At 48.0% G+C, this 26,277-nt stretch overlaps 2 protein-coding genes across 2 annotated transcripts; one reads left to right on the top strand and one right to left on the bottom strand.

Moving 5' to 3' along the window:
* On the top strand, nucleotides 1-14,351 carry WSB2 (WD repeat and SOCS box containing 2). The gene is made up of 9 exons (XM_002919678.4): nucleotides 1-52; nucleotides 2,895-3,063; nucleotides 7,387-7,631; nucleotides 7,792-7,923; nucleotides 10,256-10,356; nucleotides 11,526-11,698; nucleotides 12,371-12,481; nucleotides 12,599-12,706; nucleotides 13,335-14,351. The coding sequence occupies exons 1-9, from the start codon at nucleotides 16-18 to the stop codon at nucleotides 13,495-13,497; spliced, it is 1,239 nt and encodes a 412-aa protein (XP_002919724.2). The 5' UTR covers nucleotides 1-15; the 3' UTR covers nucleotides 13,498-14,351.
* Nucleotides 14,143-26,277, bottom strand: RFC5 (replication factor C subunit 5). The gene is made up of 11 exons (XM_002919679.4): nucleotides 26,090-26,277; nucleotides 24,074-24,138; nucleotides 23,668-23,804; nucleotides 22,437-22,516; nucleotides 21,686-21,759; nucleotides 20,348-20,507; nucleotides 19,513-19,594; nucleotides 19,069-19,198; nucleotides 18,382-18,459; nucleotides 17,078-17,132; nucleotides 14,143-16,063 (listed from the first exon to the last, which is right to left on the bottom strand). Exons 1-11 carry the CDS (start codon nucleotides 26,152-26,154, stop codon nucleotides 15,967-15,969), a joined length of 1,023 nt encoding a protein of 340 aa, XP_002919725.1. The 5' UTR covers nucleotides 26,155-26,277; the 3' UTR covers nucleotides 14,143-15,966.

Genomic DNA, 26,277 nt, shown 5'->3' with positions numbered 1-26,277 from the left:
TTGAGCCAAGACTGAATGAAGAGAAGCTGCCAGTCATGGAAGGGCATTCCAGGTGAAGAGACTAGCTGGTGCAAAGGCCCTGAGGTCAGAACTAATTGAGTACAATCAAGGGGGTGAGTGAAGGCTAGAGCCAGGGGCAGGGAAGGGAGAGTTATAAGCCCAGGTGGGAGATGAAGGCCAGGGGCCAGGTTATGTAGGACATCAGGGGGCATGGTAAGGAGCTTGAATTTTATTCTAAAAGTGGTTGAAACTGATCACTCTAGGAGGTGACGAGAATGGATGGGGGGCAGAGTGGAAGCTAGGAGAGCAGTTGCAAGGCTGCTTAGTGAGAGACGATGTTGAGATGGTTTGCATAGATTAGAATAGTAGCCATGGAGATGGAGAGAAGTTAGGTTTGCCAAGCCTTTTGGAAACAGCCTTGATAGAACTTGTTAATGGATTTGGTCTGGGAAGTAAAGAAAAGAGAGAAATCAAGGAGGACCCCTTTATATATTGTGCAGAGTCTCCATGGTGTCAAAAGGATAGATAATGTGCCTGTTGTGGAGGAAGTGAGCCAAGTGTGAATATTATCAGGGTGGAATAAAGACTTTTTCATCCGGTAGATAAAAATGTACCTCCAGGTCAGTCGATGTCATTTAATATTTGACTACATCCAAGTTTCTCAGCCTTGACATTTTGAGCAAGATAATCCTTCATTGTGGGGGGCTGTCCTGTGCACAGCGGGATGCAGTATCCGTGGCTTCTTTTCATTAGATACCAGTAGCACCACCCCCAGTTATGACAACCGCAGATATCTCCAGACATTGCCACCTGTCCCCAGGGGGACACACTCTGGTGAGAACCACTGGATTACCTGAAGGAGGCACTGGCAGGTTAGGGCTAGGTCCCTACAGGAAAATATCTAGCAATAATGAGAATGAAGACAACACCACAGGGTTGCTGGGTAACATTGAGAGACCTGTTTTGGATTTAAAATGCAAAGTAACTTCGTACTGTGCAAATACTCCCATCCAAAGGAGTATGTTCATATAGACAAATAATTGTATAAATGAAAAGATCCCATGTACAAACATGTACAGGTTTCAGGAGAATTACCTGGGCCTATACAAATGCCAGTTTAGACAGACCTACTGTATTAAAACCTACTTTCTGCATAGAACCTCAGGAAATGAATATTCTCTTTGCAAAAGAAACTTACTTAACTTTAAATAGCAAAGCCCAAAGGCTTGATAGATTAAAATTCTATTTAAGGCCAGACTCTTCAGCAACACGTTTATTTTATAAAACAAGGTAATACCCTCATCTTCTATAACGCATATAACCAGGAAAGATTATATATAGACATATATAAATATCGTATACAGATAGGCATCTCACTATATATGCATGTTTACCGTCGGTTTCATTAAACCCAAGATACCACAGTTCTTGTTTATCACTGAGAAAAAATACTGCCTATATAACCATACAAATTAATCGTTAGACACATCCAGATTTCGGCGAGGTCAGAAGGTGAGAAGACATATAAAGGTGTGTCCTAAAATACGTGAAATAGGGCTGTTTAAATTAGTATCTATCTGGTAACAGGTATAAAAGGGTCTTGAAACTACCGAAGTGGAACATAGACTTCAGGAAGTGACCTTATTCAGAGTGGAAGCCAGTTTTTATATTAGTATGTATCATAATCATAGTCAGTGGTCAAAAAATCAACTGTGAATGCCTTTAACTATGAGCTTCATCAGCCATTGAGAAAAGCTTCCGCTGGAGTAGAGACTTGAACTAGAATTGGCCTTCAGGTGGCAAAAGCAGCACCCATCCAGCACCTGCTCTTCACAAGGCACAGTGCTCGGCCCAGAGAGAAATGAAAATGAAATCATTTTAGTGTTTGAACAGGGTGCTTAAACTCTGGTGGAGAGTGGGCCAGAAGGAACCTCGTAACCGCTGGAGAGAATGAAGCAGGCAGGGTGGGACTTGATTTCCGCTTCGCCAGAGATAGGATCAGGATATGTGCTTGGGAGTCTTGTAAGTCCAGGTGTGAACACGAACGAGCTGCTTGGGGCACGGCCAGGTGACTTGGCCAGGTGACTCGTGTGGCCCGAGTGTGGTGGGTGGAGAGAGGTCACAGGTGGAGAGAGGTCACGAGAAGGGGGCGGGGTCCGTACTGTGGGGTCGGAGGCCCAGGCTTCGAAGCCCTTAATGTGTACGCAGGTGGGAGCCTTGGAATGTATGTGAGAGAAATGTGATGTGTATTTCAGCTTCAGCAGGGTTCCCTGGGGACAGGGAAGCTCAGGGGAGTCTCGTAAAAGATCTGGGCAAGATTGGGATGGAGGCTTAAACCAGAACAGAGATGGAAACCGGAGGCCAGATCCAGAGGTCTGAGCGGCAGGAAGCAGGGCAAGTGCTGAACGTTTTAGCCTTGTTGATGGGGAGGAGGCTGGTGAGCGACGGGGAGCCTTTGAGTTTCAGTCGTGCGTTCTTGCAGGTTTTTTTGAGGAGACCTTAAATACACTGGAAGGCCTCCTAATCTGCGCCATCCAGCCCGGTCCCAGCCTGGTCCGGCTCTCCTTTCTTCCTCTTCAGGCATTCATAGGAAAATGAGGCCTCCATTCACTGGGTTCACTCGCACAAAGGTTACTCTGAGTCATGGTTAACCAGCAGGGGCCAGTGCCAGGGTTGAGTAATGGCGCTGGAATGCGGCCTGTGGCTACTGTTACTGCTGCGGGTCATTTAAATGACAACTCCCTCCCGGAATCCAAAGTATCACCCCTCGCCTTGGGGAGACAGTGGCTTTCCTGGGTCTGAGTCAGCAAGGTGGCCTGGAGCCTGGCTCCCCACTTTCCCCGCTAGGGCTAGTGAGGGTGTTTGTTTGAAGCATATGCTGTCTCCTGTCTCAGAGGAACCGCTGCTGCTGGCCGAGCTCAAGCCGGGGCGCCCCCACCAGTTTGATTGGAAGTCGAGCTGTGAGACCTGGAGCGTCGCCTTCTCCCCAGACGGTTCCTGGTTCGCTTGGTCTCAAGGACACTGCATTGTCAAGCTGATCCCCTGGCCGCTGGAGGAGCAGTTGTAAGTTCTCGCCCCCGCCCCCACCTGAGCCCAGAGGAACGAGGGACCTCCCGATTGGGACCTGGAGTGTTTTCCCATCTAACCCCCTGCCCTCTGGGGTCGGCCTGCCCGAGAACAGAAGGAGAATGGCCGAAAACAGTTCAGGAATTGATCATTGGGGTTTCCAGAGCCCCGCGGTCGGTATGTGGGAAAATTAATCCTGTGGAGATTGTGTTAGCCCCGCTGTTATTTTTCAGCAGCTTTATTGAGATGTAATTTACATACCATACAACCTGTGCCTTTAAAGTGTACAGTTCAGTGGCTTTTAGTTCATTCAGGGAGTTGTGCAGCTCTCGCCATGATTAATCTCAAAACCATTGTCATTGCCACAGAAAGCAGCCCCACATCCCTCACTTGTCATCCTCCAGTCTCACTCTGTTTTCCAGTCCTGAGCAGCCGCGAATCCCCTTTCTGTCTCTATAGATTTGCTTATTCTCGACTTCTCGTGTACATTGAATCGTACGCCATGGAGTCTTTTCTGGCGGGTTTCTTGCACTTAGGAGAATGTTTTCAGTCATCCCTCTTAACAGCGTGTATCAGTATGTCATTTCCCATTACTGCCAAATAATATTCCATTGTACAGAGACAGTGCACCTCGCGTCGACAGGTGGTTTTCCCTTTTTGGCTATTACTGGTAATACTGCTGTGCACATTTACGTATGGGTTTTTTTTTGCGTGGACATAGGCTTACAATGTTTCTCCGCTTGAGAAACAGACCGATGCCCAAGGTGGCCGCCCCATTTTGCAGTGCCAACCGCCGATGTGTGAGATTTCCGTATCCCCCACACCCTCACCCCCCACCAACATGTGTTGTCCGTCTTTTTGATTCTAGCAGAGCCATCCCAGTAAGGTGGGCAGTGGCATCTTTTTGTTTGGGTTTGCATTTCCTGATAGCTTCTGACGTGGAGCACTTGGTGCTTCCCGTACGTAAATGTGGCCTGTCCTCCATCTTCTTTGGAGAAACTTCCATTCACACCCTTTGCCCATATTTAGGTTGGGTTTTTGTTTTTCCCTTGATGGACCAAATTTAGTTTCTGGTATTAACTAGTTGCTTTCTTTGGGCCGGACAGGGCCCAGTGTGTGAGTGCTGTGAGCTCCAGGTCAGCCAGCCTGGCTGCGACAGGGCCACTGCGTAGGCCTGTTTGTTCAGGCAGCACCTGTTGGAAATCTTTGCCTGACAAGGAGCCTAGGGGCTGGGAACCTTGAACTAAATCAAAGATGGCCTCTGTCCTTGAGGGTCTCATTTGTTTTGCTTTGGGCATTTCTTACAAATTGCACGTTAGATTTAAGTGTTTCGTCAGTTCAGTCTGAAACTTGTGGCCTTGATAATAGGTCCCACGGACAAGAGCGTGCTGGGATTGCGGGGTGTGAATCTGGCTGCTTGGCAGGATGCATCAGGGACCTGGAAAATGTTCTTCCCGCTACTAGGAATCTCAGAAGTGGGGTCATCTATTTCCATACACGGATTTTTCATCACGGAATTAGCTCTGTGGTAGTGAGAAACCAGAAATCACTTAGAATCTGGTGATGAGAGGATGGTAAGGGAAACAAACGATGGCATTGCTGTAGAATATTTTTTGTAGCCATCAGAGATTTTTTTTTTTAATCATGATTTTCAGTTCCTTCTGTGGTCAGTTTAATGAAAATGCCAAGGTCTTTCATTTTTTATTGATCTCCTACTCTAAACGCAAGAGACTCAACTTTATACCCAGTCCGTAATCTTATGGTTTGAAAAAGAATTTTTTAAAAAGCGTACAGATGGAAATTCTGTTTTCCTGAAAATCACTCTTATGTTCGAACATATAGATCACTATAGGTAAGTACATCTGTCCAGTATGAACTCAGGAAAATGGAAATTTGAGTATTAAGTCTTTTTGTATATCTGTTGCTTAATATAATGAGAGAAATGTTACTGTTTAATGTGTTAAGTAAGAAGTTACTTGTTCGGGGGAAAAATCACACACACATTTTGAAGAATAATAACTTAGGAAAATGCTTATAAGACTTAATGAAAAAAGGAAGCTATAAAACCATATATGTAATATCCCAAATTTGTCTTTTAAAAATATATGTACATATGCACAAATAAAAACTCATAGTGAAATGTTTACTGTTGTTAGAGTGGTTTTAGGATTATGGGTAATTTTAATTTTATTATTTGTCTCACTTCCAAATTTTTCCCACAGTTCTTTATTACTTTTATAATTGAAAATAATTGTTATTTAAAAGTCCTTTAAAAGGGGAAATCTGAAAGTCCTTAGGTTCTTGTTCGGATTGTTACACATTTAAAAAAAATAATAGCGCTTTTGGTATTAAACAAATAATTGGTACTAACCAAATAATTGTACTAGTTTTGGAAATAGTTTTTAGGAACTTGAATTTCAGTGAAGTTAAATGCCCCCAGTGACTGCCTTGCCCTTAGCTCTTCCTTTCCCGTGCACGTACCCGCCACCTCCCATGTAACTCATCCCTTCGTGACTGGCAAATTCAGAAGTCCAGGGGATCTGTTGACTAGTGGGCCTGGCTACCCAAGACTTGAGCCCTAGTTCCAATTCGGCCCCTGATTTTGTGAGCCTAGGAAAGTGAACTCTACCCTCAAATGGAGGGTTTAGTATCTCTTTCTAGAGAAGTTCAGTTTATGATGTTAAAATGAATTAATATGCAGATGTGCCTTAATTCCTTTGGAATAAAATAGCTACAGATTATTCCTTAATTCAAATGCAGAAATTAGGATTTTATAAAAAAAAGTAAAACAAATGTAGCTTCGGTGGCACCAAGCCGTCCTACAGACTTTTCCCTGTAGCTCTGCCTTTCCCGCGCTGCCTCCCTGTTTGGCCAACTCAGGCCCCTGAGCCAGGACCAGGCAGGTTCTGGAGGTGTGGGGACTGAAAAGGATCAGTCGAAAAGACAGTCATTATCCGCATGCAGATGTTTGTCAGGACAAGTTTTCAAACACCATTAGGCCATTGAGACCTGGGGTCAGCACACATTTCTTTGAAGGCTCAGGTGGTAAATACTTTTGGCTTTGGGGGCTGTCCGGTCTCTGTCCAGGCTCCTCCTCTCTGCTGTTAACAGCGTGAAAGCAGCCATGGATGGTATGCGAACAAACAAATGTGGTGGTGTTCCAATAAAACTTTATCTATAAAAATATTGCTGGTCTGGGCATAGCTTGCCAAGCTCTGATTTGGACTAATAGAGTTTTAGAGCTGATGGAGCCTGTGTTTGCCTTAGTTCCTCCCTTCTAATTTTATAGGTGAGCTTGGTTAAAATTCTTTAATATATTTCAACCACACACTTGGCAAAAATGTGATTTACTTCTAACTTTGGGGAAAGAGGTCCAGTTATATATATGTTGAGTATAGGATTTTTCACGGAATTGGGTTCCAGCTTCATCACCTTCATTTCCCCTAGTTTGATACACCCCAGTGTGTGGTCAGGGTTACACAGAAAAGTAGGACTTAATACTTGCCCTGATAAAGTGTACTGTAGACAGGAAACTTTGAGTTCGGGGGCTGAACCCCAGGGCTGTCCCAACTGCTCCAGCCTGTGAGATGGGGTCTGCTGGGGGAGGGTGGGCAGGGCCTAGATCTTAGGGAGTGAGTCTCACGGAGCTTCTCTGGGCCTGTGTTTCATCGTAAGTAGAACGTAAAAGCAGCTCAGGCCTGGGGACCTTTGAGGTCAGTGCAGCTCTGCACATTTCTGTGGGCTTTCTGTCCTGGGTTCCTGCTGGTTGGCTCCTGAGATGGGTGTACCCAGAGAAGTGAGTGAGAGAGCCTCACTAGTGGGTTGGAGCATAGTGAGTGAAGGTGGAAATCAGTTCGTACCAAGCGAACTGTGTGGGCCAGAAAAGCATTCATTTCCCTGCTCCTTGGGCCTTTCAAAGCTAGGGGCTCATCAGGCAGGGGAGCAGCAGATGTGTATTCAAGTTCTGAGGTCTGTCCTAGTTCCAGACCTACAGCACGCTTTCTTCCTCATGGGAAAAACTGAGTGCATCTTTCCTTCCATGCACCAAACCTGAGAGAATTTTCTGAGGAAGCGTAGGGCTCCCTGGAGCTTCTGTGATCTACTTATCCCACAAGGCAGGTCACCCCATTGCAGGGGTATCACAAATGGAATGAACCAAGGCTGATGAAGTCTTTGTTACATGAATTCTAAAAAGAAATTAAGTCATGTCAGAATTCACCAAAGGCCAGTTTGTTTCTAGAACCTTAGTATCTTAGATATCATGGAATGAGCCGTTGGTTGACACTTTTGGACTCATTAAGGAATCTCTGCTTTCTCCAGCATCCCTAAAGGGTTTGAAGCCAAAAGCCGAAGCAGCAAAAATGATACAAAAGGGCGAGGCAGCCCAAAGGAGAAGACTCTGGATTGTGGGCAGATTGTCTGGGGTTTGGCCTTTAGCCCGTGGCCTTCTCCACCTAGCAGGAAGCTCTGGGCACGCCACCATCCCCAAGTGCCAGACATCTCTTGCCTGATCCTTGCTACTGGACTCAATGACGGGCAGATCAAGATTTGGGAGGTGCAAACAGGTAGGTCATTTCTGGCCGGGATAAGGTCCCAGGGTGCATGCATGTTCTCATCAGGGACCAGAGAGGCTGCCGGCCCCCCAGTTGGCTGAGGGGTGTAGCCGTGACCAGCAGACCGAGTGCCCCCTCTCCCACTGACCAAGTGCTCCTGCTCCCACGCCAGGGCTCCTGCTTTTGAATCTTTCTGGTCACCAAGATGTCGTGAGAGATCTGAGCTTCACACCCAGTGGCAGTTTGATTTTGGTCTCGGCATCTCGGGATAAGACTCTTCGCATCTGGGACCTGAATAAACATGGTATGGAAGTGACGGAACTACTGGGCAGCTCCAAAAATACTCTATTTGCCCCCTTCTCACTTTTACCTAGAATAGTGTTTCTCAACCGATTTTCCTAAGGACCCTTGTAAGACATTTTTTTCAAATCACACACCCACCTCATTCCCCTGAGATATTAATATCAAAAATATACCGTTTATTTTTGCACTGAATGCATATCGATGCTTTGTACATTAAAAAAAGTAAGATTTTTTTTGGCTACTGAGAACCAGTTTTCACCCCTACTGATAATCACCCCATTGAAAGTAGATGCCGTAGGTAAGTGTTCTCAGCCGTGGCGCACACTGACATTTTGGGCGCACTGATTCTTCGTTACAGGCTGTCATGTGCATTCTAGGATGTTGAGGAACATCCCTGGACTCTAACCACTAGATGCCAGAAGCACCTTCTCTAGTTGTGACAGCCAGAACGTCTCGAGACTTTGCCCCCTGTCCATGCGAAGGGCATAGTCTCCCCAGGTTGAGAAACACCAGTCTAGAGGAAGTTGTCCATGTTGGTTACGTCCTGTTAGAAATCGTTTCTTTGTGAAGTGGAATCTTTGCCCGGAAGAATTCTCTTAGCTAGAGAGGGTCAACTTTTGTGAATTTTGCTTTGAGCAGAGCTGTATACAGAGGTGGCCCATACATCTCTGGTACTCATCTTTAACCGGAAAGGTGACATGGTGAAGAGGAATTTCATGCCAGGCCCTTTCTTCCCCACATGGGCAGGGATGCAGGGGCTGGAGGGAGGTGGGAGGAGGAAACGGTGACGTGGACAGTTGATACAGAGGCACACTCACCCCCAATAACGCGAAGGCACTGGTACTCTTGCCTCAGCCGTGATTGTGCCAGCTCCCCACAACCACGAGAGGGGACCTACTCCTGCCCTCTGAGAAGCAAGCCTGATGACTTGTCAGACTGCCAAGGAGGTGCTTGTGGTGTCCTCATCTGATGGCATCTGGTCACCAAGAGAACTCTAGTTGTTTCTGCCCTTAGCTGTGGCACTTGAAGTCACAAGATAGGTCTGCTGTTGGGAAGTCTTCTCCAAGGCAGCGCCATTTTTCATGTGTATCCAGAGGCAGCTTGCCACCGCCTAAGGAAGATAATCTTTCGGTGATTGGAAAGAGAGGACTAGCTGAAGGGGACTGGGAGCGGCCAAGTACAGTAGGGCTTTCCCAGGGGGCGGGGTGGTGGTGATAAAGTAGTGTTCCCAGGTACGGGGCGCTGCCCTTCCATCCTGCCTACATTTGTTTGGTACTCACAACCACCCCGGGGGGGGGGGGGGGGTGGGGGCGGTTTTTTTCGGGGGGGGGGGCTTTGGAAAGCAAAGGATCAGGTGTANACTGTGTGCGCTCGTATACATACACATACACACAAACTGTTAAATGCATGAAAGTTTTTTCCTGTTTTTTGTATTGGTTTTCACTACCCCACCCCCCTCAGTCTCTTTTCCTATCTCGTCCTCCGCTCTACTGCCTTCCCTGAAATCGCCCTGCAGCCTCAGGACCCATGCTAAGAGGCTTCCGTATTACCCTCTATGTCCTACTTTATGCTTAACAGACTTTGGGGTCGTTGTTCCACAACAGATTCATATTCCTCACATTTTTTCCACAAAACATGGAAAATCTAGATCCTTAATGGCATCTGAATTAAGGGGGTAGACGGAATCCATATATTTGCCTGTTCTCTTATGCTTATGGATGGGCCTTTAATTTTTTTCCCCCAGCTCAGAACTGGAGCAATTATGTGAGTGGTCCCGGGGCATGTGCTGAATCATCAGTGGGGTCAGGGTTCAAACCGGGGTTCACCTGACTGCAGAGCATGTGACCCTCATTACTCTGCACTGTCGCTCATCCAGACACCCTGGCAAGGGTGAGAGGGTGCAGTGGGAGCCTTGGGAGAGGGGGTGACCATTACAGAGTGTAGACAACAGAAGTGAAGATAGAACATTCTCAAATTTGGAAGGATGCTCCGAAGTATTAGAGATGGTTGGGGTTGGGGGCTGAAAAGAACGTTCTCTGCTATCAGAGGGATCTCTCAGATCTGATCTATGTACAGCCTTTATCCTACCGATCCTGTGGATTTTGGCAAAACAGAAGGTAGTGATTTCCTTGGGGATTACGCTATCGTATTAATAGATTTCAGGTGTTTACATGACACATCCTGGCGTATTTCTTTCTCTGCGCTAAAAAAACTGGGCCTTTGGGCGCAGCCGAGAGCGAACTGGGTGGGTGTGCTGGGGTTGGGGGTGGGCCAGTCTTCAGGCGCACTTTCGCTCCCTGACTCACCGGCTCCCCGTGTGCCCCTCCCTGCAGGTAAACAGATCCAGGTGCTGTCGGGCCACCTGCAGTGGGTTTACTGCTGCTCCGTCTCCCCGGACTGCAGCATGCTGTGCTCTGCTGCCGGAGAGAAGTCGGTAAGGCTCGGGCGGTGGCTGCCATTTCCTCCGTTGCCCGAGTGCAGCGAGAGCTGGAGGTTGGGCTCGGTGTGGGAGAGGGTCAGTAAGGCCCGTGCCTCCAGTCCCGGCGGCAGAGTCGCCCTGGCAGGAGGCATGCTCTCCGGCCGGGCCCTCCTCCTGCACGCTTCTGCTTGGATTTGCATGTTGACATAAACCAGAAGAGACGAGGGGTTTGAGGAGATGCATTGCTCTCATCACGGGAGGAGGGCTGTTCGTCTTCACAGAACAGAAAAGGTGTGCTTTTTACATTTCTTTTCCCCCTGGAGTCTCAGATTTTACAAGTTGCAACCCCTCTATGCATCCACGTTTCCCTCTGAACAATTTCATCTGAATCTGGGTCATGGGGATTTCCATTTCAAATCAGAACGTGCGGTACTTGAACTTTGTTCTGAAATCCTGGCTGTTGTTTAAGAAAGTATTAGAAACCCAAGAACAGTTTGGGAACCGTGTGCGTGTCTGATTTTATGTCTGCGTCGAGCTGTTTGCTGTGACTAACACGGGAAAGTGAAGAGTCCACTGTGTGGTACTGCCCGGGTGGTTAATCATTGATTTGGGGTTTGGAACTACGTGATGGTGAGTTTTCTTCATGGGAAGAAAATAAAATCCCATTTTTCATGATTCTCAAAAAGATCTCAAGTGATGAACTGTGTCAGATGTCCGGACAGTTGTCCCACCGTTCTGTAAACACGTGGTATAAAATGGCTCGGCAAGGTGCCACTGCTCTGTTGGGAGCTCTGGAGCTCACCTCTGACCCATATTTTTGCTTTTAACTGAAAGGACAGGATAGTGCTTGGCTCGGGTCTCCACCAGCACACCCTGGGATCTTGCAATCAGGGCCCAGAAGCCAAACTCAGAAACTTCTACGGGTACATTTTTAGCTGGTAGTCTTCCTGAGGTTGGCTGGGTTTATGCCCCCTTAGACTAGGCGCCTTGAGCTTGTGCACCGGTCGGGTGCCTCAAGAATTCGGACCTGTTGCTTTCCCGAGGCTTCTGTGCCGCCTTCTGGAAGAGCTGTACGAAAGCGGGAGTGGAGAGCTTGGCTCCACCTGGCCGTGGGGCCTCATGTGTTGTTCGCTCACTGTTCACGCTGTGGCCGCCCCTAACCAGGCACCTGTTCCTTTCCACAGGTGTTTCTATGGAGCATGCGGTCCTACACGTTAATCCGGAAGCTAGAGGGCCACCAAAGCAGTGTTGTGTCTTGTGACTTCTCCCCGGACTCTGCCTTGCTCGTCACGGCTTCTTACGACACCAACGTGATCATGTGGGACCCATATACTGGCGAGAGGCTGAGGTTCCTCCAGTAAGGACAGGATCCCTGCTTCGGACTTTGTCGCGGGGGTGACTGTTGCGAAAGCTGCCTTGGGTTAGGCATGGCCCGCATAGAGTCCGGGGCAGGGGATTGTGGTGGCACTTCATTGTCACGTTCTCAAATTAGACCCGAGTGCCTTCAAGGCTCCCGAGGTAGGAGGCTGTGTGTACTTCTGGATTCAGCGATAATGAAACCTCAAAGTGACTCTTTCTTTCCATTTACTAATAACCATAGTAGCAAGTTCAGAACGATCCTCTTACTGAAACTGGTATTTCCAAAATGAATTTTCATGTTCTCACAAACTCGGGTCTTTTGCTCTTTGTTGTTTTCTGAAGCAAATAATAGGTAGTCCTATAATTATCATGTATCTTAGCCGAAAAAAGACTTTCAGTTTGTACTGTGGCATTAAAGTGAGGGCTGACCTACTTTGCATAAGGAAATTAGCACAGAGAGTGTGAGTAACCCTTCAACCCTTTCCACGAGACACTTAGGAAATGTGCTTTTTTCCCCCTAGTCTGCTTTTCCGAAGGTTTTCCGTAGGGGGTAAGGATGGGTCTTGGAGCCTGTCATATCCCCAGCATTTTGGCCTCCTGCCCAGGAATGAAGATGAAGGGCCAAGAGTGGCCATCATCCCAGGCTGACCGTCTGTTTCTTTCTCCTCAGCCACACCCAACTTGACCCCCCCATGGATGACAGTGACGTGCACATTAGCTCCCTGAGATCTGTGTGCTTCTCTCCTGAAGGCTTGTACCTCGCCACAGTGGCAGATGACAGGTAACAGAAATCTCGGTGTGTGGCCTCAGACCAGGGCCCTGCAAGCAATGGTAGCATCGCCCTCTGGGGCTGGCCCCGTGTCTGCTAATGTGCAAATATTTGTTCTCTCTCATCCAGACTCCTCCGGATCTGGGCCCTGGAACTGAAAACTCCAATTGCATTTGCTCCTATGACCAATGGTCTTTGCTGCACATTTTTTCCACATGGTGGAGTTATTGCCACAGGGTATGTGTCTGGTAGCTGAACAGATGGGGAGCAGTTTCTGCTGAGTGTACCATGTAGCTTTTTAAGGAAAGCAAGCATCTAGAATGTTCTTGCCAATGGTGAAGGCTTTAAGGATATCCAAGAGGACACAACATTCTAATATTCTGTTCTGCCAGTGTAGGTTATCATTTACTCTTAATATTTAACCTAAGAGTAATTAAAGAGCTATGATTCGTGCCACTTAATGGGCCACATCCACAAGGAGGCCCATGTCGGGATGATGCAGAATTTCTGAGAAACCATTTAGGGCAGAGACCACCTTACAAGGATCACCAATAATTCAGGAGGCGGCACTCTTCCCTCTGTTGCATTTGAACTCACGGTGTGACTCTTCTAGAAGGGACCGAGCTCACAGATAGCACTTTGGTATTAAAGGTGTCTTGAGTTCCTATGATCCTCCCAGCGGCCTTAGTTATTCAGCATCACAGCCTTTACGTTGATTTTGACCGTCAGGGCTGCATTTAAGGGCTGCATTGCCCTCCCCGGGTGCCTCCTGCTAATGCAAGTACGAGTAGAAACATTAATACCCACCGTGAAAGCGTGTGTTTCTAAGGTCTCTCTCAAAGCGGCTGTTTTGGTTCCCTTTCAGGACAAGGGATGGCCACGTCCAGTTCTGGACAGCTCCTCGGGTCCTGTCTTCACTGAAGCACTTATGCCGGAAAGCCCTCCGAAGTTTCCTGACCACCTACCAAGTGCTAGCACTGCCGATCCCCAAGAAAATGAAAGAGTTCCTCACATACAGGACTTTTTAAGCCACGCGCCATAGTCTTACTTGTCTTCTTGCAGCAGGATCAAGCTTCCTGGCCGAGGAGTGGCTGGGACGATGGGCCAAACAGCTGGTCTTGGATTGAAATGGCATTTCTCTTTGAGGTGGTGAACAGAGTGTAGCAAAAGCAGATTCCGGCAGACTAGTCACCCAGGTTTTTCTCCGTGACCTGTGGCAGTCAGTCATGGAGCGGATTCCAGCTCCGTGGCGGCAGAACCTTACCTTAAATTCTCGGTCCACTTAGAATGGCAGCGTCAAACACTTTCTCAAGTCCTTTGGATTCCAAGTGCAGTGACCATGTTGGTTTGGTAAGCAGAGAAACCAGGCCTCGAGAGCCTCTGTTGTGGCCGATCATCCCCTTGACCGGCAAGTGGGCAAGTGTTGGCTTCTGCCTTGTACTTGCCATTGTCGTGTTTCAGACGCAGTGGTGACATTGTTTAAAGTTCTCTCCTGCTGTGTCAGAGTGGCTTTGCTCTTGGCAAGGCTTTCCTTCCTCGGGCTCCTCTCTGACCAGCAGGACCAAGTTTTTACGGAGCTGTCTGCTGTGAGGTGTTAGCTATGTTACAGGCGACTCAGAGGCTGTGCTCCTGACTGATACACTATAAATGGCTTTTTTTTTTTTTTTTTTTTAAAAAANGCAGTGGTATGCATGTGCAGGAGATGACCAATGTGTGTGTCCGGTTACACAAGGATGTATTCAACTGCATGACTGTCCAAGTGGCGACTGAGTTGTCAAGCGGTTTGCTGTTTGTAGCCTATTTATTTGTATTTTCTCAACAGATGTTAAGGTACAACTCTGTTTTCTTCCTGGTATCTAAAAACCATAGTTCTTAAGTCGAACAGTTGTGAAGATGTCTCTTCTTCATGGTGTAGAGAATCGGTGTCGTCGTCCCTCCAGCTGATTGTCATGTACGAGGTCTGACTTCGCTGCCTCACCGCATCGGACCAGTCAGCCCGTTTCACCTCGACCCCTTAACAAAAATAGCTCCTTGAAAGTACTGTTCTTCAGTGGCGTGTAGTTCTCTGATCAAGACACCTCATTCCAATGAAATCTGCCTTTGGAAAATTTAATATATTTTAAATTATTTTAAAAGAAATGCAACATCTTATCCTTTGGCTTTCTTACTAGGTGCTTTATGGAGGCCAGTGTTAATGTTGATAAAACTTGTCGCAAAAGTACAAGAGTCTTTACCACCTTTGTTGCTGAAGAAAAACATTTCTTTTCAAGATGAGAGGCTTTCATTGAAGGAAAAGCTAAAAAGCTCTCGGCTCACTGTTTTCATTTTTTCAATAAGAAAAAAAAAATCACCTTTTAAAACAAGTGAGTATAGCAGGACGGCGGGGAATGGCTTGGGCCAATATTACATTTTGTGGTCATCTTGAACCATCACAGTGCAGCCTGAGTGGCTCTGGGTGGCTTCCCCGAGGCCCCAACTGGCCATTAGCTTCAGACTTTGCTCAGGGTCCTCGGGGAGCGAGGTGTATGTGGATGAGGGCAATGACCAACCTCTCCCTTTTGATAGTCGGAGAAGCTGACACCTTGATAAAGAACAGCCTCTGACGTAAGCTTGTTCTGTGATATGAGGGGGGAGGCTTTTTCACATAAATGCAAGTTGAGTAAGTCAGTGTCTAACTGTGAAGGAAAGAGTCACTTGTTAATGGCCAACACGCAAGCTGCTTTATTTTCACTGAGAGGAACACTATCGTAAAGGCAGCCTGTTTGCTGTGGAAGAAATGGCTACACTGTACACGGGGCCCTGTCCTTCCCGCACTTGGAGCTTCAGAGTCCGGCCCGGGCTCACCTGCCCTCCCTACGTGAACGAGGGAGGACCGTGCAACCTTGCCCCCGCAGGCCTACAATGACGCCTCGCTGTCCACACCACTAGTAGGAACCTGCTAGTAGAGGAGAAATAAAAAGATGTTTGTAAAGAGAACTGAGCCTGTTTATAAGAGAACAGTAGTTTGGGCCAGAAATCGATTCACACCCTTTTTCCCCCCATTGATTCCTATTAAAGCAGAGACAGTGCCACAGATAGGTTCATGCACTTAATTGTAGAGCTGTTCTGTTGCCCTTGAGTTAGAAGACATCGGCACCACGGAAGACTGGGAAGCCCTAGGTTCTAGACTAAAATGGGGGAGGCCAGTTTCCTCTCATCCAAGCAACCGAATGGTAAAAGCCTTAAGGCCAAAAAAAAAACAACCCAACTTTTTGCACTTTTTCCCTGTAAGATAAGTGGGCAGTGCAGTTAAGAGAGCTGGGCGTTAAAACTGTTTTGTATCTGCTCCAAACGGCCACAGACACTGTACTTTTTAAACCTTGGCCCACCCGTGCCTGGAACAGGGTTTTCCAAAACTTGGGGCAACTGTGGCTTCGGTCCCCAGCCGTAACTCAGTCCCCCGTAGTCCAGTCACTGCAGGGCCTGCGAATCGCAGCTGATGGGCTCAGGCTTGGCATTTAGGCCTCTGTGACTATCAGGTCCCTGGTGACCTGGAAAGCAGCAATGAGGGAACTCAGCTGAATCTTCTCGTTGGTGCCAACAGAAAGTCTGTACCTAAAAGAAATCAGACAAAAGGTAAGAATACAGAGTATCACGGACGGCTGTCTTTGGACAAGAGAACGAGACAGAGCAAAGACAGTTTGCTGCAGGAGGAGCGCAGGTAATCAAACTTGATCCTAGACAGTAATCTTGAGTGTCTCCCCTGACATTTTTTCTGCCCTGAACACTCATTTATACATTCAAGCTGGTAAAGAAAAATTAAATTAAAAATTGTTAGTGATCAATGGCAGCATTCTGAACTTCGTGCTAGCTTCCTAGACGTGATAAGGATTTATTTCTTCCCTCACAAAATGCACTGAGAGAAATTATAATTAAGATTTCCTTCCTTTTAATTCACTTGGAAGAACGGCGGACTGTGGTTCTGTGGTCTAGGTAGTAAAGCAGGACCCTGGCAGGTCATCTTGCCACCTTTCCAGTGCCCAGCCAGTGAAAGCAAAATCATGACATTCGTCACATAGAAGTGACCTCGCGTGTGCACGTGAAAGCCAGTGACAGCAAAGTAGAGTTGGTCCCGTGCTGGTGTCTGTTTTGAACCCAGTGCTTCTGTCCACTCAAGTGATAGCTGCCAGCTTCACTGGGGGCTAATAACTACGTTTATGGAACCAGGCGAAGTGGAAAATTGAGTTTATGTTTACTTTGCCCCCCAATATGCTTTGCTACGCAAAAATCCTTTAATAACAGCTGGATAGCTGCTTGTCCCCAGATGACTGACCTCGATGTCAGAACTGAAGCAGGCCTTCCAAATAATGGCATTTCTAGAACCAATGTGGACCAAGCCTTTGAGGTCTAAGGAGAGGCCTTTATCTCCAATACGAGCCTGTCAATGTGTTCATTTGTATGTTCTCTAAATAAGCAAATCATACCCTTCCCATGTTTCTTTCAGTGATCCCACCAAAACGTGGATTGTGCCAGATAGGGATGACGTAGACAAGAAAGCTGGAACCAAGCAGGTAGAAAAAACGCACAACAGGGTAAAAAAGGAAAGATTCAAAATTGGGAAGTACTCACTCTATGTCTGCCATTTTGGTCAATAAATGTACTCGAACTGAAGATGGAAAGTCAACTGCGGGGGGAGAAACAAAATCAAGTGAGTAAGGGTCTGCCACTCCCTACTAAAAAAAAAAACACTCCCATGACAATTACGAACTTAAACATCGGGGGACACTAAACTTGTCTGGACACCTCAGGTCACTAGCGTCACACCTCTAAGGACGTGAGCACTGGATGACTTCCGTTTTTATCCATTCCGTGAGCAGGGTCCAAAGCGATTGCATGAAGCCAGAAAAGGCCCCAACATGGCTCTAGCAATGGGGCAGCTCTAGGAGGGAACTTGAAAGACAAGTTCTCACTTGCTGTCTCAATTTTAAAAACAAATTACTGATCTTTAAGTCTATTTGAATTCATTTTCCAGAATCAAAGCGCAGAGCTGGCCTTGAGCCGACCATGTTCTTGGGCAGCGGTTAGCACACCAGTCCGCCCTGGTGAGGCCCACAGAGGCAGGGGCAGAAGGTTGACAGCCGTGTCTTGGCAGAAAGAACAGCTGCTCTCACGCGGCTGTGCAGGAGGTCGCCCGGAGAGCATAAGAAAATCCGATGGCCAGCTCCCCGCCCCGCCCCCCCAAAGGCCGAGTGAGCTGGTCTGCAGTGACTCGTACGGGCTGCCAAGGTTGAGAACCAGTTCTCTGTACAGAAGAGAACGGCCAGGGGCGCCTGGGTGGCACAGCGGTTAAGCGTCTGCCTTCGGCTCAGGGCGTGATCCCGGCGTTACGGGATCGAGCCCCACATCAGGCTCCTTCGCTATGAGCCTGCTTCTTCCTCTCCCACTCCCCTTGCTTGTGTTCCCTCTCTGTCTGGCTGTCTCTATCTCTGTCAAATAAATAAATAAAATCTTTAAAAAATTAAAAAAAAAAAATCCTTTAGAAGAGAACGGCCAAGGGTGGCACTTAAGATGGTTTGGTTAAGGCTGCTCTGGTTTACACCGTGGACAGACGCTCCTCTTTCTCTCCTTTTGGGGGAAGACACCCTTAGAAATGTGAACTAAAACATACCATTTACTGTTGTAAGATACAAACCCTTGGAGGAGATAAAGTTAGCCCTCCGCGGCTTCTTCCCCAGGAGTTTCAGAGGTTGAGTACCTTTGGAACCAAGTTTTAAATAGCAACAAGACAAAACTAAAACCACGGGTCCGGGTTTATACTTGGTTCCTGATTCTTCGCTTCAGAAGCGAAGCCTCGTCTTCCCTCCCTCCCACCCTTAACGGCCCCCCACTCACCGCCTCTCCCAGCTTCTGGACTAGGGAAGACCGCGAGTTACCTCTGTGCACGAACAAGTGTGTCTCTGTCAGGATGTCATGTAGCGCCAAGCCCTTCAGCGTTTTCAACTCTGTAATATCTAGAGGAACTGTTAAGGCAAACGGCCCGGGTTCCAGAACAAACACGTGGCACAGAATTTTGAATCCCAACTCCGGTGGGTGACTTCTGGAAGGAGGGCTTCTAATCCCGACGTGGCAGTTTTCTCTCAATCTCAGGCTGCATCGGGTGGACCCCAATTCTTACCTTTCCTAGGTTTTCATCTTCCACAAGGGCTTTCTGATAGAACTGTGTCTCTGCCTAGCAGTGGACAGAGCCGAACACAGCCCCCAGAAGGCTTCCTATCACCGCCCCTGGCTCTGAACTTCACAGCAAAACGAGTAACACTGGCCACTCAAAAATGATCACATCTGCCACCCCCGACCCCAAGGTCTAACTGCTGCTCTCATCCTTGAGGAAGGTGGCCTCAAGTTGTACCCAGGTCCGTCCTTCGGGAAGAACTTTAGGGCATTAAAGACGAGGACCTGCTCCCCCCACAGACACCATGTTTCCACAGCAAGCAGACCAGACCCACGAGCAGCCAACCGTGTCTGGCCAGCAGGGTGTAGACGCTGGCGGCAGCCTGGGCTCCCGAGCCAAGCTCGGGCCTCAGGTACGTCATGCACCGTCAGCAGGATGTGAGGAAGGATACTTCTGTAGGCTGTGGTGAAGTCTTGATTCAACATCCAGTCCAGAATGTTGGCAATGTCGGACTTGAGGGGGTGCCCGGTGCAGGTGTAGACCGTCTCCTCCGTCACCTTCCCGAAGGCCATGTTGGTGCTCTGTGCAGATGGAGGGGGAGAATCGTGGCTGTCACAGCGGCCACCACGTTGCAGGCGGGTCAGGAGGACGCTGAGGCAGTACTGTGGGTGTTCCGGCCGCAGAACCCTTTCCTCGCTTTCCCTGGTTTGCAGCGCCTTATTCTTCAGTTACTCAAAACCCAGAGGTGGGGGGGAAATCATCGGTACATGATGAGATCGAGATCCCACCAGTTTCTCGAATTCTGAATTTACAGGTTGGCTGAGCTGCTGCTTTTGTCTTCTTGAGAGCCTCTTCCAGAGCAGCGGCTCGAGATCTGCTGCAGTAGGTACCGTACCTGCAAAATGTTCAGAGCCCTTCGCATATCTCCGCTGGCAAGGGTCACGAGTGCTTTCATCCCGTCTTCACTCAGGTCCACTCTGAAAGGAAAGGGGCAGGGGGGAGTCAGAGGCCTTGAGAGAGCACGAGCGTTCACCAAGGGAACGAGATGCCCTGGAACGACTCAGGCTTTGAAATAACAAAAGAAAAGGGAAGGACGGAGTTAACAGGACTCTCCCGATCTATAGGGGGATCCCAAATTCACTCTGGTTTGTAGAGCTGTGGCCTTCACATCAGCAGTCACCGCCCACTCCAGGTCGGGAAAGACCCTCACTGAGGACCAAGCATTCCTGTGTTGAGCAACTGGCTTTGAATTCTGTTCTCTGAGGGGCAAGCATGCTGGCGAGACCTGTGGCCACAGAAGTAGAGCACCCCTTTCAAAAAGCAGCAGCCTGGGCTGGCTGCAGGCCGGCGACTGACTACACAGAAGGTAATGTCTCAGTACCTTCCCTTCTAGTCCCAAAAGGCTGGAGGCATCGTAGCAGAAGGGGCTCTGGTGGCGCGCGGTTGCCAATGACAAAAGAAGAGTAGGAGGAAATCGGGACAGCTTCCAGGAGAGGAAGATGGAATCAAGAGAAGAACCAAGTGCCTTTTATGAAGACTGTCCATGAGGCACCAGGGAGGAGGGCAGCAGCTCACAGACCCTGGTGCTGACTCTGCGCCGGGCACCTGCCCGACTTAGCTCTCTATGCGGGCTATCACCTTCGACTGAAGACCCGCCAGCCGGCCCAGGGCCCTGCCCACACCCCCCAGTCCCCAAGGGCCTCAACTTTCCTGCTTTCTCTTGGACTTACTTCTCTTCTTTTATGACATGTTCCAGGCGGGGGACCATGAGTTCCGGAGTCAGGGGGCCGAATCGGAACCTTGTGCACCGGGACTGCAGGGCGGGGATGATCTTTGACAGGTAGTTACAGATGAGGCAGAATCTGGTATTTTCAGTGAATTTCTCAATCACTGGCAAGGGAAAAGAAAACCAGCTCCTGTCCCTTCTGAGCCTTCCAGAGCCCTGGAGGCCGTCCACAGGTCGGGGCACTATGGGAGCAAGGCGCTGTGGCCGGGGTGGCCAGGAATGGAAGCCAGCTGCGCTCCTCCCCAAAGCTGACGGACACGCCGCCTCAATGGGATTTTATAAAATGCTTCCTTCCTTTCCTTCTGATGTGCCATGATGCTGGCGTTCCTGCCATCCTGTTCCTGGAAGCGATGAAATCCAGTATTCCTGTCCGTTTGCATAAAACTGCACTTGGCAAGTTAGTGATGCCCCACTTTCTAATGGTGGGGGAGGGGGGTGGCTTGTTGCAGCCTTCCCAGCGGACTCTTAAAGCCTTCGACAGAGTGCTAACTCATAATCAGAAAGCTTAGGAAACACCAGGTGTGTTCTGTAGTTACCCGATGTTCTCGCACAGGGATATGCCCAGACTGACAATCATTCTGCAAAAAAAAATGCTGAAGAAAGGCCGCCAGAGCTTTTAGGATCAGAAGACACTCCAACTGTCTTCCCCGTCTTAAACCCGGGCTACAGTCCACTCCTTCTCCCCACAACTCCGCAAGATCGTTCCTCTCTCCAGGCTGACCACCTCAGAATATTAATGCGTGAGATTACCAGTGTCCTTTCAAAGAAATCCACCGCACCAGGGCCCTCAAGATAGACAACTCACATGATACTCTCCTCCTCTGCCAAATCACCCCCTTGGCAAAGAGAGAAGTCATGTCGGCTTTCTGAGTGCGACTACGTTTCCAGTATTATCTTCCCAGCTACCGTGCATCTCAGGGTACCGAGAGCCGAAAGGTCTACCCAGCAGTTTAGGAACGACAGACTTTCTACATCCACCCCCCACCCCCCATCTAAGAATACAAATTCCAACCCCAAACTGAACCCCGTGGAAGGGAACGATGGTCAGACTTAAAAGTCCCACCAGGGCCTCTATCTTTAAGCTGCTGAAAGGGGAAACCCCCAATACAGATGTGGTCTGGGGCGTCAGGTGGGACACACAGAGAAAGGTCGAGAGATTTCTCTGGGTCGGAAGATGAATGAAAATGGTCAACAAGCCATGGCATATCTCATGTTCAAAGCTCCTAATTCTCTTTCGAAGGCACTCCTGAGCCAACACACTATACCTGGGAGTTCTTCTTACCTCTCCTCAAGGCATTCTGGGCATCCTGAGTCATGGCGTCAGCTTCATCCAGGATCACTAGTTTGAAGCCTTTCCTAGGAAAATGAAAGGTACCATCTGAAGATTTCTTCAATCTCACCTCCATTTCGGGGCCCAAACCTACATGTACATTTGTGCCATCAGGCCCTGCCTCAGACAGTCCATTCCTCCTTGACCTCTGAATGAAGCAGACATCTGTGGTCACACAGAGGACATGCCCGTCATTCTCCACTCTTAAAGGAACTGAGGTCTGACTTCCGTATTTTTGTTACGTTACTTCTGGCCCCTCCGCCTTTCTTCTGTGCACACTCGGTATCCTATTACTCAACGTGTGGTGCTGCATTTTCCACCACCTTCGCCCTTCACTCATGCCTGCTTTTCATCTTTTCCTTTGTTTACCACCATCCCTGTTGTCCATCCCCATCTCAATTCATTTTTGTTTAAATTCAAACTAGCTCATCTGGTCTTAGGACGTAATCAGTCTTCAGTTAGCTAATGAAATGAAGTTAAACCTTCCCAAAGAACTTGCTAATACAGATTTAGATCATATTTTATGTTGATATTTACGTTATTTCTTACTAGCGTCCTTGTACTTTATCTCTTTTTCGTGGCTACTTTTGACAAATCATATTTTACCTTTACAGACTAGCAAAGGGGAGGGTTAAAAAAATTAAGCTCTGTCATCTCACTGATTAGAATCTCTAGGGAGAGAAATTACGCAAATAATTCTTACTTAAATATTGTCCTTGTGCTAGCAAAGCTCAGGATTGGTCCCCGAACGATATCTATTCCTCGGTCGTCTGAAGCATTCAGCTAAATGTGGAAGAGAGAAGCCAGAGTAAATTAGAAACATGTTGGTGTGCTATCTATGAATTTATCTTTTCATCAATCCAGCTCAGCGAGCTAGGTCTCTAGGTCTAACGAAAGCTAAGGGATAAACACTACTGAAAAACCAAGAGCACGGTTGTATTTAAAACTCACAACTCACGAGATCATTACATTACATTCTCAATGGCAAATGACTATGTTTCCTCCCCCTTTCGAGGACAACCACTGACATGCTCTGGAGGAATAATTAACTGGCCTGGCCACAGTGAACAGCACCCCTGACACGAACAGAATCGTGCTAATTTTAGCTACCACAACCCAGAGCAACCCAGAAGTTACCAAGTAAGAACACTGGTGGCAGCAAGGTTCTAAAGATCTATAACAAAAAAATAAGTTAGACATTTTCTTTCTTGCAATAGACAGTATTTAGAATTTTGTAATCTAAGTGTATCAGTCAAATCTCAGAGCAAACAGATGGCCTACTCAAATTCAGTGATTTGAAGAGAACTACATGAAGAAATATTTTTAAATGGCAGGGTGTGGAGAAACCACAAGAGCTATGCAATATGGCTGCAACTGCTGGCCCATTACCAACCCCAAGTCTTAAGAGGTGAGTGGGGGAGTGTGTTGGCATCAAGAAGGCTGTGGGATTTGCCCTGCAGATGGGGATGCTGTCAGCCTGTGGTGACCCCAGAGACAGAACCAGGTGTTGTTCTCCTTCCCCCACCTACCTCCAGGGCCCCTATTGGCCAAACCTAACCAAGGGGAGCCAAAGGACAAGGCAGCCTGTAGTCAACACAGCTCAGCCTTCCAGGGCAAGAACAGAGGGGAGCCACATGGAGAAGAAATCTGGACGGGCACATGGGAGACAGCAAGCCACCAAGTGACCACTCACTGAGTGACCCGAGTGTTTGCATGTAAGCTGGCAAAGGCAAAGAAAAATATTTAGCCCTACCACTGCCCTCTAGCTAATGCCAATCCAGACCCAAATGTCATTCTAGATAAGCGACTTGAAATATTTTATGTCTGTTTCTTTCCCCACCTCCAGCACAGCAACTTACTTACAAAGTAAAACAAATCTATGAGAAGTGAGAGACTTGAGTTCTTTGCAGAGTAAGAATAATCCTCCTATTTACCTCCAAGACCATGGAGCCAAATTCCTTGTCTTTGTAGAGCTGTTTTGCACAGGCTAGGATGGTGGAGGTCTTCCCCGTCCCCGGAGGACCATAGAGAAGCAGGTGCGGCAGGCGGTCTTCACTAATAAATTTCTGAACTGCGGATTGGGAAGAAAGAGAGACCCCATCAGGTTCCGAGAGTTGCCTTATTCACCGTGGGCCCTTGAGTTGGCCTGAATCCACTTCAACCCTACGTTCAAATCAGAGGCAGGTGCAGCAATGAAAAATCTGAAGGACTCAGCTCTTACGACAACATTCCATAAAGCTCAGTCAGATACTTCAAGGTTATTACTCAGCAGAGACATCACCAAGAAATTTATACAGGTCCTCCAACTAGAATGACAGCAACTGACACAGGGATGCTTACTGGTACTCAAAATGTCCTGATGAGAAATCAGATCATTCAGTGTCTGTGGCCGGTATTTTTCAACCCTGAAACACAATTTAGCGTGGATTACAATATATCAAATGCAAGAACATGCTGTCATGTGCAGAAGAATCCTTTCATATCCTAATGAAGAGAGGAAGAGCAATAAAATCCTTTAACTCTGAATACAAACCACTGGTTCTCAACCAGAGGCAATTTTGACCTCCAGGAAACACTTGGTGATATATGGAGACATTTTCAGTCGTCACAGTTGGGTGGAGGGTGCTACAGGCCTCCAGTGGATAGGCACCAGGGATGTCACGAAACACCCTACAACGCACAGGACAGCCCCCATGCCCGCCCCCACCAAGTATCTAGCCCCAAATGCCAATAGCGCTGCTCTAATTTCACCTTTCCAGCTATCTGCCTATGAATAATCTCAACCTGGATGGGCACCTACTATTTCAAAGTAAATTAAAAATTGAACTCGCTGGAGCGCCTGGGTGGCTCATTTGGTTAAGCATCTGCCTTTGGCTCAGTTCCTGAGCTCAGGGTCCTGGAATTTTGCCCTCTGTCAGGCTCCCTGCTTAGCGGGGAGTCTGCTTCTCCCACTCCCTCTGCACCGCCCAGCACCCCCCCATGCTTGTGCTCGCTTTCTCAAATAAATAAATAAATAAAATCTTTAAAAAAGAAACTGTACCCAATATATACATCGTACTCGTACCCAAATATACATCAGAAGATGAATGGATAAATAACTGGTGGTCTATCCACACAATGGAATTTTATTCACCCATAAAAAGGAATGAAGCACCGACATCTGCTACAATACGGATGAACCCTGAAAACATTATGCTGTGAAAGCAGCCGGTCACAAAAGGCCACACACTGGTTCTATTAATGTGAATATCCACAATAGGCAAATTCAGAGACTACAGATTAGTGGTTTCGGGAAGGGGAGGGTGGGGATGGCGTGTAACTACCAATGGGTATGCAGTTTCCACTTGGGGTAAAACGAAAAATTTGGGAACTAGACCATGACCTGGTAGCGCAACATTCTCAATGACTTAAAGTCACGGAATTATACGCTTTACAATGTTTACAACTGTAAACTGTATGTTATGTGTTTTTTCCATGATAAAAACAAACTGAACTCCTTATTAGACAAGACCAGCTCGGAGCTTTCTGAAGACATCAAGCCGAATCCCATCATTTCTGGTTTTTTTTTTTTAAGATTTTATTTATTTATTTGACAGAGACAGAGCATAAGCAGGCAGACAGAGAGTGAGAAGCAGGCTCCCCACCGAGCAGGGATCCCAACGAGGGGCTCAATCCCAGGACCCTGGGATCATGACCTGAGCAGAAGGCAGACGCTTTAACCACTGAGCCACCTAAGTGCCTCAGAATCCCATCAGTTTCTAAAACAACATTCAGACACAGCTGTGGAAGTAAGATAGTTATGAGTACAAGCTCTGAATTCACCTGGGTTCAAATTCCAACCTATTTTTTAGCTCTGGACTTTAGGCAAGTCCTTTAACCTTTTGGTTTTACAACTGATATAATAACTACCTCCTAGGGTCTTTGTAAAGATCAAACATCTAACAGGGTCCCTGCTAATCTAATAGGAAGCCATTTAAATACAACTGAGCTGGGGAGCGTTATTATCGCCATTATTATTTCAGTTTAGAATTTGAGCAATAATTGCACTAAAGATTCCCGCAAGAGTAGAGAGCATTTTGGCACGATGCAGTCAGAAGACGCGCGATCTAACCCCTGCGCTGTCACCCAGTGCGTAAAAGGAATGGGGGCGGTGGGAGTAGGGCAGCGGGAAGACCTGGCAGAAATCCTAGAAGAACCGAAAGGACTGGGGAGCTGGGGATGTCAAGGCGAAATTCTGGGGCTTCGTCCGGGCCGCAGGTCGGGGGCGGTGGGGCGAGGTCTGGCGGGCTGCGGCCGGGCCGCTGGCCCACCCCGGCCACCGATCCCCTTTCCCGCGGCAGCCGGGCCTCCTCCTACCAGGGCAGGTTTCTGATCCTGGCCGCCGCGGGCTGCTGCTGCTCCTGCTGCGCTGAGGTCTCCATGGCGGGGTGATACAGGTGTCCGGGTCCGCTGGGGTAGTCGCGGCCCCCGGGGACCTGCACAGCCACTAGCCGCGATCAGACCGACCCTTGCACTTCGAGTTCGCGCGCAAAAGCAACTCTCGC

This window comes from Ailuropoda melanoleuca, chromosome 12 (assembly GCF_002007445.2).
Source record: "Ailuropoda melanoleuca isolate Jingjing chromosome 12, ASM200744v2, whole genome shotgun sequence".
NCBI classification, from domain to species: Eukaryota; Metazoa; Chordata; class Mammalia; order Carnivora; family Ursidae; genus Ailuropoda; species Ailuropoda melanoleuca.
This window is presented reverse-complemented; position numbering and strand designations above follow the sequence as displayed.